The 13,942-nt window shown below is 47.6% G+C and overlaps 1 protein-coding gene across 3 annotated transcripts in view; it reads right to left on the reverse strand.

The window, feature by feature from the left end:
* LOC119970046 (ADAMTS-like protein 1) overlaps nt 1–13,942 on the reverse strand; it is a 343,924-nt gene that overhangs the window by 15,418 nt on the left and 314,564 nt on the right. For all 3 annotated transcript variants that reach the window (XM_038803988.1, XM_038803989.1, XM_038803990.1), the window contains 3 exons: nt 12,096–12,308; nt 9,094–9,277; nt 4,243–4,450 (listed from right to left, as the gene is read on the reverse strand). In XM_038803988.1, coding sequence (XP_038659916.1) covers nt 4,243–4,450; nt 9,094–9,277; nt 12,096–12,308 — 605 coding nt within the window. The remainder of the gene's footprint in view (nt 1–4,242; nt 4,451–9,093; nt 9,278–12,095; nt 12,309–13,942) is intronic.

Raw genomic sequence — 13,942 nt, forward strand, 5'->3', positions numbered from 1 at the left:
GGTCTGTCGGGTATGGAGGCAGGTGTTAGAGGTGAGGGACAGGGGGTGAGGGACAGGGGGTGAGGGACAGGGGGTGAGGGACAGGGGGTGAGGGACAGGGGGTGAGGGACAGGGGGTGAGGGACAGGGGGTGAGGGACAGGGGGTGAGGGACAGGGGGTGAGGGACAGTGGGTGAGGGACAGGGGGTGAGGGACAGGGGGTGAGGGACAGGGGGTGAGGGACAGGGGGTGAGGGACAGGGGGTGAGGGACAGGGGGTGAGGGACAGGGGGTGAGGGACAGGGGGTGAGGGACAGGGGGTGAGGGACAGGGGGTGAGGGACAGGGGGTGAGGGACAGGGGGTGAGGGACAGGGGGTGAGGGACAGGGGGTGAGGGACAGGGGTGATGCTGGGGGCAGAGTTGGTTCCTCACCTGAGCAGCTCGAAAGAGGTTATTCACCTTTTTATTGTAGTTCATGCCGACCCTCGTGGTTACGCCGGCAGCCCTCAGGATCTCTGCCACCTCATCCCGAGCTTGATTAGGAGGAGCAGGTTTGGGTCTCCAGCCCAGCCTGAATAGGGAGACCCCTCCTCGGCAGCACCCTGCAGACTGTCTGTATCGCTATCCAGAAAGCAAGATGGAACTTTCTCGTCGCTATCTTCTTGCTGGAATGTGAGAGTGGTCTGACTGGAGCTCTTAAACGCTGCTCCAGCTTGTCAAGGTCTAAGGATTAATCCCGACCCCAGCGAATCAGACGTCAGCAGGGTTGCCATTCGCACGAGCTGCCTGCTGCCCCAGTGGCTGCACGCAGTTACAGCGATCCTCCACCAGTGGGTGCACCAGTCTCCCAAACGGAGAATCCTGCACTGTAACTACTGATAGAGAATTTCAGATTTTGCTTTGGAATGAGTGAGTTTGTGTGTGTGTGTGACCATTATCAACAGAAGAAACCGGGTCAAACCTGGGCCCAGGCTCCAGAGAGAAGTTATGTTGTTGAATCAGAGCCATTGAACATTTATCCCATGAAATAATGTGATTGGGAAACACAATAATAACAGCAGGAGATTAACACAATTTAAACATTAAACTACTTTGCAACAGCCTAAAGCTCCATTTCATTTTGGTTGATCTGCACAGATTTAATTCATCTTTACTTTTACATATGACAGTAATTTAATCCAAGTAGTTTGGAAAGTAGAACGAGACATGGATTTTAGTTTAGCTTTAAATTAGTATTAGGATAACCCCACAAAGATATTCACAGAAATGCCCGAGGGTCTTTTCCGATGTTAATATAAAAATTCACATCAGGCAGCTGGAATCATAGGAACTCCCATTCTTTAGGGAAACAAGGAAACTAGATTTCACTGGTAACCACTGACTAGGTTACTGAGGGATCACCTAGTTAACTGTGATTAATTACACTCAAAAAAATCATGTAAAGTTCTGGGAACTTCACAAACCATTCATGTATGCTGTGTGTGATATCATTAACCCACATTATGGTCATCAATAAGGTTAATATCAAAGAGTTACTGAAAGGTCAATGGTTATGGTTGAGTTTATTAGCTTCCTCGAAGCACCCAGATATCAGGCTGTGAAGCCAAACATGATCACTGCCCTGAACTAAGTTCCCTGACCTCAGGAACTCCTACTTCTGATGCGCTGATGTGAATGAATAACATTTCCTAATTTAATACCGCTGCCTGCAGAATGATCCAGTTTATACGTGCCTGAATTTCTTCTATCTCACTCCTTTTCCTGCCTTGGGCTCTAACTGCCCTGATCGCTTAAACAACACTTTGTCCTTGCATCATTTCACTTTTTACCTGTGTTTTATTTGCTACAAAGAACTGGTTAAATCTGGATTTGTTTCTACTCTAGGCTTTCAATTTATAAATGAGCAGCCAATCTGGAATTCAGGATGAGGAAGCAGATCAATTTATTAACTTTATGAGAAATAAAAAACACTGGGCGGTATTCTCCGCTCCCGATAAAAATCGGGATGGCCGTCGTGAAATCGGCCGAGCTTCAGGACGGCCTCGGAGCCCGCTCCCCGCACCTAATTCACCCCCACCCGGGGGGCTAGGAGCCCGCTCCCCGCACCTAATTCACCCCCACCCGGGGGGCTAGGAGCCCGCTCCCCGCACCTAATTCACCCCCACCGGGGGGCTAGGAGCCCGCTCCCCGCACCAATTCACCCCCACCGGGGGGCTAGGAGCCCGCTCCCCGCACCAATTCACCCCCACCGGGGGGCTAGGAGCCCGCTCCCCGCACCAATTCACCCCCACCCGGGGGGCTAGGAGCCCGCTCCCCGCACCAATTCACCCCCACCCGGGGGGCTAGGAGCCCGCTCCCCGCACCAATTCACCCCCACCCGGGGGGCTAGGAGCCCGCTCCCCGCACCAATTCACCCCCACCTGGGGGGCTAGGAGCCCGCTCCCCGCACCAATTCACCCCCACCTGGGGGGCTAGGAGCGGGCCCCCATCATTCCCGGCCGCGACCCCGTCACGCAGGAAATGACGTGGGAACGGCGCTTTTCTGATGTCATCCGCGCATGTGCGGGTTGCCGGTTCCAACCCGCGCATGCGCGGATGACATCAGCGCGCAGACGGCATGAACTCGCGCATGCGCGGTGCCGTCTTTCTCCTCCGCCGCCCGGCAAGAGTGCGTCTGTTTTGGACGCTGGCCCGACGATTGGCGGGCACCGATCGCGGGCCTGTCCCCTCCGGAGCACAGTCGTGGTGCTCCCGTCCAAATCGGGCCCCTAGATGCCCCAAACGGGCATCTGGTGCCCGTTTCACGAATGCAGCGACCAGGTGTGGTTGCTGCCGGGGTGAAACGGGCGCGAAGGGCAACAGGCTCGGAGAATCGCCGTTTGCCGTGGAAAACGGCGAGTGGCGATTTTTCCGAGCGGGGGGTGGGGGGTGGGGGGGTGGGAGAATCGCTGGGGGGCGTAAAAAATGTCGGGAGGCCCTCCCACGATTCTCCCACGCCACGTGGGGAGCGGAGAGCCCACTATCTCTGAAAGAGAAGCACAATGTTGGTCATTTGAAGCCCCGATTGTGGGTCAGGAGATCAGGTCACTTAGCTGGACATCTAATCCTTCAATGTGGAGAGATTAATATTAAATGTTCATTGCTAAAACACTAAAAAAAATAAGAAGTCTTACACCACCAGGTTAAAGTCCAACAGGTTTGTTTCGAATCACTAGCTTTCGGAGCGCTGCTCCTTCCTCAGATTAAAAAAAAGCCCAGAGCTATTTTAACTGTGCAGCTTGACTACACCAGCTATTATGCAAATAAACTAGCTATCGTTCACTGAATAATACAGTGCAGAAGAGGCCATTCGGCCCATTGAGTCTGCATCGACGCACAATAGGTCCTGACATGTACTTAATCCCATTTGCTAGTACTTGGCCCATAACCTTGAATGTTATGATGTGCCAAGTACTCACCCAGGTATGTTTTAAAGGATGTGAGGCAACCCGCCCCTACCACCCTCCCAGGCTGTGCGTACCAGACCATCAGCACCCTCTAGGTAAAAAGGTTGTTCTTCAAATGCCCCCTAAACTTCCTGCCTCTCACCTTGAACTTGTGTCCCCTTCGTAACTGACCCTTCAACTAAGGGGAACAGCTGTTCCCCATCCACCCTGTCCATGTCCCTCATAATCTTGTCCACCTCGATCAAGTCGCCCCTCAGTCTTCTGTGCTCGATGAGAACAACCCAAGCCTATCCAACCTCTCTTCAGAACTTAAATGGCCCATCCCAGGCAACATCCTGGTGAATCTCCTCTGCACCCCCTCCAGTGCAATCACATCCTTCCTATAATGTGGTGACCAGAATTACACACAGTGCTCCAGCTGTGGCCGCACCAATGTTCTAAACAACTCCAACATGACCTCCCTGCTTTTGTAATCTATCCCCGATTGATAACGGCAAGTGTCCCACATGCTTTTTTCACCACCCTGCTCAGTGCTTCGGTCCAGAGTCCCCACCCCACTTCTGTCCCCAGTTGGTCCTCCCATTTCCGTCTGGGTCTCGTCTACTCTCCGACTGTCTCAACATGGTGCAGTCCCAGAGTTTCAAACATGATGACAGTGATCTCACACAAGCTACAGACTGTATTAAATGACCCAATAAACAAACACTGATGATAAACATTTCATATTTATGAACAAGTTTGATGTAAAATGAATGAACACTATTTCCAACGGACCATCGACATCACTGTTAACATTATTTTTGACAGTTGGTACAAACCTGCCCCCAATTTGATGTGGACCAAACTGAACATGGCTTCCTGTCACAGGCCTGGGAATCCGCTGGTTTCTTTCCTGACTGAGTACAGAAGCCAGGTGACAAATCCAGAAGTATTCCTGCTGCTGTTACCTTCTGACAACTGACCCGGCGTCTCTGCGTCCCTCCCCCACAGTGCTGGGGGCAACGGGACCAACTGCTCACAATCCACCTACAGGAAGCAAGAGCAAGAGGTAACTTTTCACCAGATGCAACATCCCTGCCTCGCTACTAACCCTTTACCATCCCCCCTTGCACCGTTTTACACTCTGGTTGCCATGTCCGTCAGCCAGCAGAATTAATCATTCACCCCAAATTTCTCTGCATTGGCTCCCATATCTGATCTGCGTAAATGAAAGTTTAATTAAATTCAGCTGCCTTACCAAATGAGAAAACTTATCAAGGAGCCAAACTGAAATTGTACATATTCATCTAACCAAAGCAAATTACCTGGACGGAATCCACACTTGGACCTGAACTCACCACTTTGCAGCTACTGAGCTTTATTTAAAATAAATTTAGAGGACCCAATTTATTTTTTCCAATTAAGGGGCAATTTAGCGTGGCCAATCCACCTACCCTGCAGATCTTTGGGTTGTGGGGGTGAAACCCACCCAGACACGGGGAGAATATGCAAACACCACACGGACAGTGACCCAGGGCCGGGATCGAACCTGGGACCTCAGCGCCATGAGAATACAGTGCTAACCACTGAGACACCGTGCTGCCCTCAGCTACTGAGCTAACACTGACTGCACCTATAGCTTCATCTCCAATCTCCGCCCGTTTTTCTCAATGGTACTGACCCCAGCGGGTACAGCCTAGATAATAAATCATGGCAGGTTATTCTCTACATTACACAGTCATCATTCTCCAATCATCTGGGGATATATTTGATTACTTTGATCTAGAATGTGAAATATTAATTTTCTATAACTGAGCCCTGAATTTATATTGAAGCTGTGATGCACATTTAACAGGTAGCATTTGATCACAAGCTACCTGAAAATTCCGACATGTTACATTAATTCTGAAAATTCACCTGATTTAACCCTCAAACTGACAGCAAGCCCAGGGACTTGGCTGAGGCAAACACTGCAGAGGAGTGCCTCGATTAACATTTACTCCAAACTATTTAATACAGATTCTTCTTTGGTTTTGTGATGGTTCGAGACCGACACTGGAGGCTTCCTGTAGTTAACAAAGGGGTTTATTGATGAAAGGCAAAGGCAGCAGGCACAGAATACGGTACAAACAGGTCTTAACACTCAGCTCCCTGGTGCACACAGCCCAGGATTTTCCTCCCAGGCCCCCGCACAAACTCCCCATTGGCTGGGGTTCATGCGCTTCCACGCGATGAGCCCAAAGCCAGTCTCGTGCTCAAAGGAGCCAGCTCCCTTAAAGGGGTTACGCTACCACATGTTTATCCTTCCATTCTCACCAAATACTGATGCTTTGCAGTTATTTATGCAATCTAATCAAATTTTCTATTCTGAATAGCCAGTCCACTGCTTGCAGTCCCCCCAGTTACACACATGGAAATCTCAAGCCTATTTTTCCAAAGCAGATCTTACTGTTCCCTTTAACTGGAAAAGACTCTCACTTTCAGCTCACCCTCCAGTTCAGCTCTGCCCCCAGTTCAGCTCTGGCCTCAGTTCAGCTTGAAGCCACAGCCATAAACAGGAGGCTGTTCTGATTGGGCTCATAGAATTTTTTTTACAGTGCAGTAGGAGGCCATTCGGCCCATCGAGTATGCTTGAAGGGTTTTTTCTGCACCAATTATAAGACTGAAGAATGGAGTGTGACCTATTACATAATTGACCCATTTTGAAAGGCCATTCACCACTATTACTATTCATGTAGCAGCCTCCCCGAACAGGTGCCGGAATGTGGTGACTAGGGGCTTTTCACAGTAACTTCATTTAAAGCCTACTTGTGACAATCAGCGATTTTCATTTCATTTTCATTAGAATGTCAACAACTTCAATGTTCCTGGACAGGTAATCACTCCTGTCGGTAGCTATGGGTTAACTTTATTTATAAACAATTGTATAGCTTCAACTGGTATCACTTAATGAATATACTCAGAGGAATATATTAAATATATGAGGGATTGTTTCTTAGAGAAATATGTTATGGAGCCAACCAGGGAACAGGCTATTTTAGATTTAGTTATTATGTAACAAAGAAGGGTTGATAAATAGTCTTGAGGTTAAGGATCCTCTTGAAAGGAGTGATCACAGCATGCTACAATTTTCAATTCAGATTGAGCGCGAGAGGACCGAGTGCCATACTAGAGTTTTAGCATTGAGCTGAGATAATTATACAGGCCTGAGGAAAGGGTTGGCCCAAGTAGACTGGGCACAAATCATTGAGGTTAGGACAGCTGAGGAACAATGATGGATGTTCAGGGAGATAGTAAACACCTCTCATTCAAAGTATATTCCTGAGAGGAAAAGGAATTGTAAAAGGGAGAAAAACATTCTATGGCTAAACAAGAAGTCAAGGAAGGCATAAAGGCAGAAACTAGGGCGGATCATATTGCAAAAGCTAGTGGTAAGCTGGGAGGTTGGGAGAACTTTAAGGTTCAGCAAAAAGTTACAAAAAATAAGATCAAAAGATGAACTACGAAAGGAAACTAGCAGAAAACAAACACTAATTCCAAAAACTTCTATAAGTATATGAAGAGGAAGAGAATAGCTAAAGTAAATGTTGACCCTTTAGAGGCTGATACTCATGCGGTAATAATGGGGAACACAGAGATGGCGGAGGCGCTGAACCAATATTTTGCCTCTGTCTTCGCGGTAGAGGATAATAAAAAATTTCCAGAAACTGCAGTAAATGCAGAGAAACTTGGTGCAATAACCATCACTAGGGAGACGGCATTGAATAAACTAATATGATTAAAGACAGATAAGTCTCTGGGACCAGATGGCTTGCACCCTAGGGTGTTCAGGACGGTAGCAACAGAGATAGTGGATGCATTGGTTATGATATTTCAGAATTCCCTAGCGGGGTGCCGCAGGGGTCAGTCCTCGGACCTTAAACTGTTTACAATCTATATCAATGATCTGCGAGCAGGGACAGTGTGTAACATAACAACATTTGTGGATGATACTAAAATAGGTGGGAAAGCAGGCAGCGAAGAGGAGATAAAGATTTTACAAACGGATACAGATGGCTGGGAGATTGGGACAACATTTGGCAGATGGAATTTAAAGTGGATAAGTGTGAGGTTATCCATTTTGAAAAGAGTAGAAAGCCAAATTATCATCTAAATGGAAAGCAGATTCAAAATGCCCCAGGGCAGAGGGATCTGTGCAGAGGGATCCGGGCCCAGGGATCCGGGCCCGAGGGATCGGGGCCGAGGGATCGGGGCCGAGGGATCGGGGCCGAGGGATCGGGGCCGAGGGATCGGGGCCGAGGGATCCGGGCCGAGGGATCCGGGCCGAGGGATCCGGGCCGAGGGATCCGGGCAGAGGGATCCGGGCAGAGGGATCCGGGCAGAGGGATCCGGGCAGAGGGATCCGGGCAGAGGGATCCGGGCAGAGGGATCCGGGCAGAGGGATCCGGGCAGAGGGATCCGGGCAGAGGGATCCGGGCAGAGGGATCCGGGCGACTTTGTTCATGAATGGCAGAAGGTCGGTTTGCAGGTACAGCATGTAATTAAAAAGGCAAATGGAATGTTAGTGTTTATTGCAAAAGGACTGGAGTATAAAAGTAGAGAAATGTTGTTGCATGAGAGGGAAACTGATTGAGGTGAATAATGGGATTGATAAAGTAAAAGTAGACAAAATGCTCCCCCCTTGTGTGGAAAGCTAGAACGAGAGGTCACAGATATAGGTTGAGAGGCTGTAGATTTAGAACTGAGATGAGGAGGAACTACTTCTCGCAGAGGGTGGTGAATTTGTGGAACTCGCTGCCCCATCGTGCGGTGGAGTCTGAATCATTAAATGGTTTCAAGAATTAGATAGATATATTCCTGATTTTAAAAAACGGGTTAAAGGGATTTGGGGAACAGGTGGGGAGGTGGATTTGAGACCAGGAAGAGATCAGCCAGGATCTGATTGAATGGCAGAGCAGGCTCGAAGGGCCGAATTGCTGACAGCTGCTCCTAATTCCGATGTTCCTGTGTTAAAGTTCATTCAAATGCCAGATTTTCATCATTGAGATATCAACCTCGGGTCGACAATAGGACGCGTGGTTGGGGAAGACACAAAAGCTACTGCTTTTGTATCTTGGGCGAAAGGACTTGAAGGAAGGGGAGGAGGAGGGGGTTACTTTCTGTGGTCGGTCCATTGTGCCCATTGGGGCACTTCTCCACCATGATGCCACCTTTCTGCTTTTCCCACCAGCCTCCAAAACCATGCCCCCCAAACTCCCTCCCTTGATCCCCAATTCCTCCCTGACTCAAAAACCCTGGGTTTACTTGTAAGTTCACCTTTTATGTTCCTTCTCTTTGGGACTCCTTGTAGTCCCAGCATTGGCCACTACAGTGTTCTAGCGCTGCTGAGACAACTGGCTGGCAGTGCTCGAGGGCAGGACTTGAATGTCCTCGGGGCGGAGTTTCCACAATTCCTTGTTAAGATCATTTATTCTTGTTGCTGGACAGACCTTTTCTATGAGGTTGGGGGGGCTGGGAGTACGTTTCCCCTCAAAATTCACTCCATAAAATAATTCAAATCCTACATTCTATTCCAGCAGATGGATCAATTACACATTTCAATACCAGATTATTGATCACTTTCCAAAGTTATCCAGAGAATTAAATGTAGCTGCTATCATAATCCTCAGATATTTAGGCTGTTTACTCACCGTGGTGAACAATCCCTTATATTACAGGGAACTGTATGTATATCTGGCTGAGGCTTGTCTTTGCAATGAGACTTGTCAACCTCAATACTGTTGTCCCGCAGACACTTCAGCTTCAGAAACTGCAAACCTTTATTCCCACATGGTGCTGAACATGGAATGAGCTCCCCAACCAACCACTTGTAATCTAAAACCACAAAGGAACTAAAATTGTCACAATAATGGAACCCATTTCAACATTTAACAGAACAATGAATATTCTCTGTAATGCTTCACTATTTTCACTGATTAAGGGTTCTTCCCAAGTAGCGGATGTTACTATAATTTTATTCTTGTTATTAAATTATAATAAATACTGAAGTATTTCAAACAGTTTTTCTTCTGTATTTTTTGATTCTTTAATCCCAGTTTCCTTATTTTTTTTTGCAATAGTCACATTTTTGGGGGCTTTGTTATATTTTGACTTTGTTATTACATTTCTGTTTTCCCAAATCACCGTTGTGGCGTTTGAGCCATGTCATCAAATACCGATCTTTGTCTGAAAACAAGCTCAAAATGCAATATTTTCACCAAATTAAAAGTATAAATATTGTAATTATTTAATACGGTTGAAATCAATAAGATTGAAATAAAGTTAAGTATTAAAACTTGAATACTCCCAATGCTTGGGAGGTTCTGTTAGCAGAATTCCACAAAAAGTAGTTCGGAGAGAATCTAATGAGCTCCTGTTGATATTTCAAGTCATTATCATCCCTGAATCTCCCACTATCAACATCCTGGGGGCTACCATTGACCAGATAAAAATTCTAAACTGCGAGATGGCAGACTTGAACAAGATCAAATATTTGAGACATGGTGGTACAATGGTTAGCACTGCTGCCCCACAGCACCAGGGACACGGGTCCAATTCCGGCCTTGGGTGACTGTGTTGAGTCTGCATGTTTCTCTCAGTTTCTGCGTGGGTTTCCTCCGGGTGCTCAGGTTTCCTCCCACAGTCCAAAGGCTAGGTGGATTGGCCTTGATAAATTGCCCCTTAGTGTCCAGGAACGTGCAGGTTAGGTGAGGATACAGGGATCGGGCCTAGCTAGGATGCACTTTCAGAGGGTCAGTGCATACTCGATGGGCTGAATAGCCTCCTTCTTCACTGTAGGGAGTCTATGAGATACATGGCCAGAGGAGACTGGGAGAAGACACGTTTCGGTAATCTGTGACAGAACAGTGGGACGTATTCCAGAAAGAAATAGGGAGAGTACAGGGCCGACATGTTCCAATCAGGAAAAAGGGTGGGACCAACAAACCGGTGAACCCTCGATATGAAGGGATACACAGCACTGGATAAGGAGAAAAAAAGGCATATGGTAGATATCAAGGACTTAAAACTGCAGAAGCCTCAGAGGTGTACAGAAAGTGCAGGAGGGAACTTAAAAAGGAAATTGGAAGAGCAAAAAGGGGATATGAATGATACTGACAGGTAAAATAAAGGAAAATCCCAAGTTGTTTTAAAAGTATATTAAAGGGTAAAAGGATAACGAGGGAAAGAGTAGGACCCATCAAGGACCACAGGGGCAATGTATGTGTGGAGCCGGATGATGTCGGTAGGGTTCGAAATGAATACTTTGTGTCGATGTTCACAAGTGAGAGGGACGGTGTGGGTGTAGAAATCAGGGACAAGAACTGTGATAAAATTAAAGAGATTAACTTAGACAGAGAGGAGGTTCTGAGAGGTCTGGCAGGATTAAAAAGTAGACAAATCTCCAGGGCCAGCTGAAATGTATCTCAGGCTGTTGAATGAGGCAAGGGGGGAAATAGCAGGGGTGCTGGCAATAATTTCCAATTCCTCTCTGGCCATGGGAGAGGTTACGGAGGACTGGGGGATAGTCAATGTGGTTCCATTATTCAAGAAGGGAGGAAGGGATAAACCAGGATACTACAGACCAGTCAGTCTAACCTCAGTGGTGGGGAAACTATTGGAAGCAATTCTGAGAGACAGAATTAATCTGCATTTGGAGAGGCCGGGATTAATCAAGAACAGTCAGCATGGGTTTGTTAAGGGGAGGTCATGTCTGACCAATTTGATTGAGTTTTTTGGAGAGGTGACCAGATGTGTAGATGAGGGAAATGTATTTGAAGTAGTCGACTTGGACTTCAGCAAGGCCTTTGATAAGGTTCCACACGGGAGACTGACAGCGAAGGTCAGAGCCCACGGGATCCAAGGAAATTTGGCAAATTTTGGATCTAGAATTGGCTGAGTGGCAGGAAGCAGAGGGTGATGGGCGAGGGGTGTTTTTATGACTGGAAGCCTGTGTCCAGTGGGGTCCCACAGGGACAGTGTTGGGGCCCTCGCTGTTAGTGCTTCAAATAAATGTTTTAGACATGAATGTCGGAGGGTTGATCAGTAAGTTTGTGAATGATATGAAAGTTGGTTGGGCGGTAAATAGTGAGGAGTATAGCCGTCGATTACTGGAGGATATAGACGGGCTGGTCAGATAGGCTGATCAGTGGCAAATGGAATTCAATCCGGATAAGTGTAAGGTGATGCACTTGGGCAGGACAAATAAGGCAAGGGGAACACATCACAAACGGCAGGGCCCCTTTTCTCATCCCCATTCTCCTCCCTTCTGCCCCTAACCCCATATCCCCTAATTAAATGGCCAACCCCAATTCCAGTCAATGTGACCTCTTGTTCGAGACCTCGCCCCCTCCCTCTCCCAGTCAGAGGAAACATCATCCCTGCACCCAGTCTGCCAGACCTGTCATTTATACATTTCACTCCGATCCCCTCTCATTCTTCTAAATTCCAATGAATATATGCCCAGTCAACCCAATCTCTCCTCATCCGACAATCCTGCCATCCCGGGAATCTGGTGTGAAAATACGTTTTTGTGTTTTCTAAAATTCCGCCAACCTTTAGTAACTGTTTGAAGAGAAAGGGACGGAGTATATCCTTGGAACAGCAGTGCCAAAATAATAACACATGTCACTAACATTTTATATAAGAAACGTACCTGCTATCTCCAGGGTAACCGTCAGTGTGAGGTTGCCAACTTCATTTTGAGCGATGCAGCTGTAATTACCTCCGTGTGCCTTTGTGACGATGAGGATTTGAAGGATGCTTTGCGAAGTGAGGATGTGATATTTCTGTCCTAACCCTCGGTTTATGCTTTTGCCATTATGGAGCCAGCTGATACTGGGTTTCGGATGGCCTTTAATCGGACAGCCTAAAATGGGAAATGATAATGATCAAAACTGCTGCTTTGGCAGATACCAACATTGGCTTCATCCCATCAGGGTTTCAGTCGTCTTTCTTCCCATTCCTATGCAACCAATCAAAATCCATCATTTCCCAAAATTGTTACGGCCAGAGTTTCTTGGTTACATCCAACAGATAAATTCAAACGAATCAAAACAGACCGGTGACCAATGAATTTCTCATTATTAGATGATGGATGGACCTTGCGACTCCAGAAGCTTCTCCACCTGATCCAAAGACCGGCAAAGAGGGGCCACCACTCCCTCAATCACCCTGGACCAGTCCTCATGCATCTCTTCTCACTGTTGCCGAAACTCTCCCTTAAAAAGTCCATTGACTGCTCCACAGGCAGTGTGGCAGACGATGATGACCCTTCCCCCTCCACCATTTTCTTCGTTGGTGCTGCGCCTCGCCTGACCACCAACTCCCGAGCCAGGGCGTTTCCTGACTTTTGCCGGGTGTGATAACCCACCAACATTCCACTCTGGGGGAGAAAACAACCCCCTCCACTCATTCCACACTTTTGCCCTACCCTCAACCACCCGAAGGTCTCTAATGACCTGTGAGACCCCCCCTCCCTCCCCAGTTTGCTGTTATGCCTGGTCCACAGTTGTGCTTAAAACGCCTTGGTGAGTTCTCGCAGGCGTGACCATTGACTCCCGAGTGCCGGGTCCGTACGGTGTCCGTGTATTTAAATAATCTCAATGGATCATTTAAATATGCAGATCTGGTTCCTGCTTAGCGAGGGTGAGATCCAAATCGTGCCGGGCGGAGCCAACCGGGTAACTTGCGATCGGCCTGGCGAGAAGCACGATTGGGCCTTGTGCGAGATTCACCATTGAGATGCATAATGTATCAAACAGCACGATCCTGTGACTGTCTACAACAGACAAGGCTCAGACCACACCCAACCAGCTCATGCTTGCAAAACTCAAAAAACAGTGTCCAACATTAGATGTGATTCAGCGGCTGGCCGACATTTGCGAAATAATCCTGAGTGTTCTAAGAATTATTCTGGAAACCAATTTAAGGTTGTTGATAAGGCTCGCAGTGTTGTGGCATTTGATGTACTGGAAGCGACCTAGGATTGTTCTCGAGAGACGGAGGCTGAGGGCCGACCTGATAGGCTTTTATAAAATTATTAGGGGTGTAGATAGGGTGAACAGTTGGGAGGCTTTTTCCCAGGGTGGAAATGACAATTACAAGGGGGCACAAGTTCAAGGTGAGGGGGGGGGGGGGCACAGGTTCAAGGTGAGGGGGGGGGGGGCACAGGTTCAGTGGAGATGTGCGGAGGAAGTTTTTTTGCACAGAGGATGGTGGTGGCCTGGAATGCACTGCACTGAGGCAGATACGTTAGCGGTCTTTAAGACGTATCTGGATAGGCACATGAACAGACGGGATATAGAAGGATACAGGCGGTTGGTCTTGATAGGACACGTGATCGGTGCAGGGTTGGAGGGTGGAAGGGCCTGTTCCTGTAATGTATTGTTCTTTGTTCTCTTTGTTCTTTGTATTAATACACAGGGTTCTATTCTTTTCAGACAGAACAACATGTACATACACATTGTGCCTGTTTCAGCGAAACAAAATAATAATAATGAT

The sequence above is a fragment of the Scyliorhinus canicula genome, chromosome 8 (genome assembly GCF_902713615.1).
Source record: "Scyliorhinus canicula chromosome 8, sScyCan1.1, whole genome shotgun sequence".
NCBI lineage: Eukaryota > Metazoa > Chordata > Chondrichthyes > Carcharhiniformes > Scyliorhinidae > Scyliorhinus > Scyliorhinus canicula.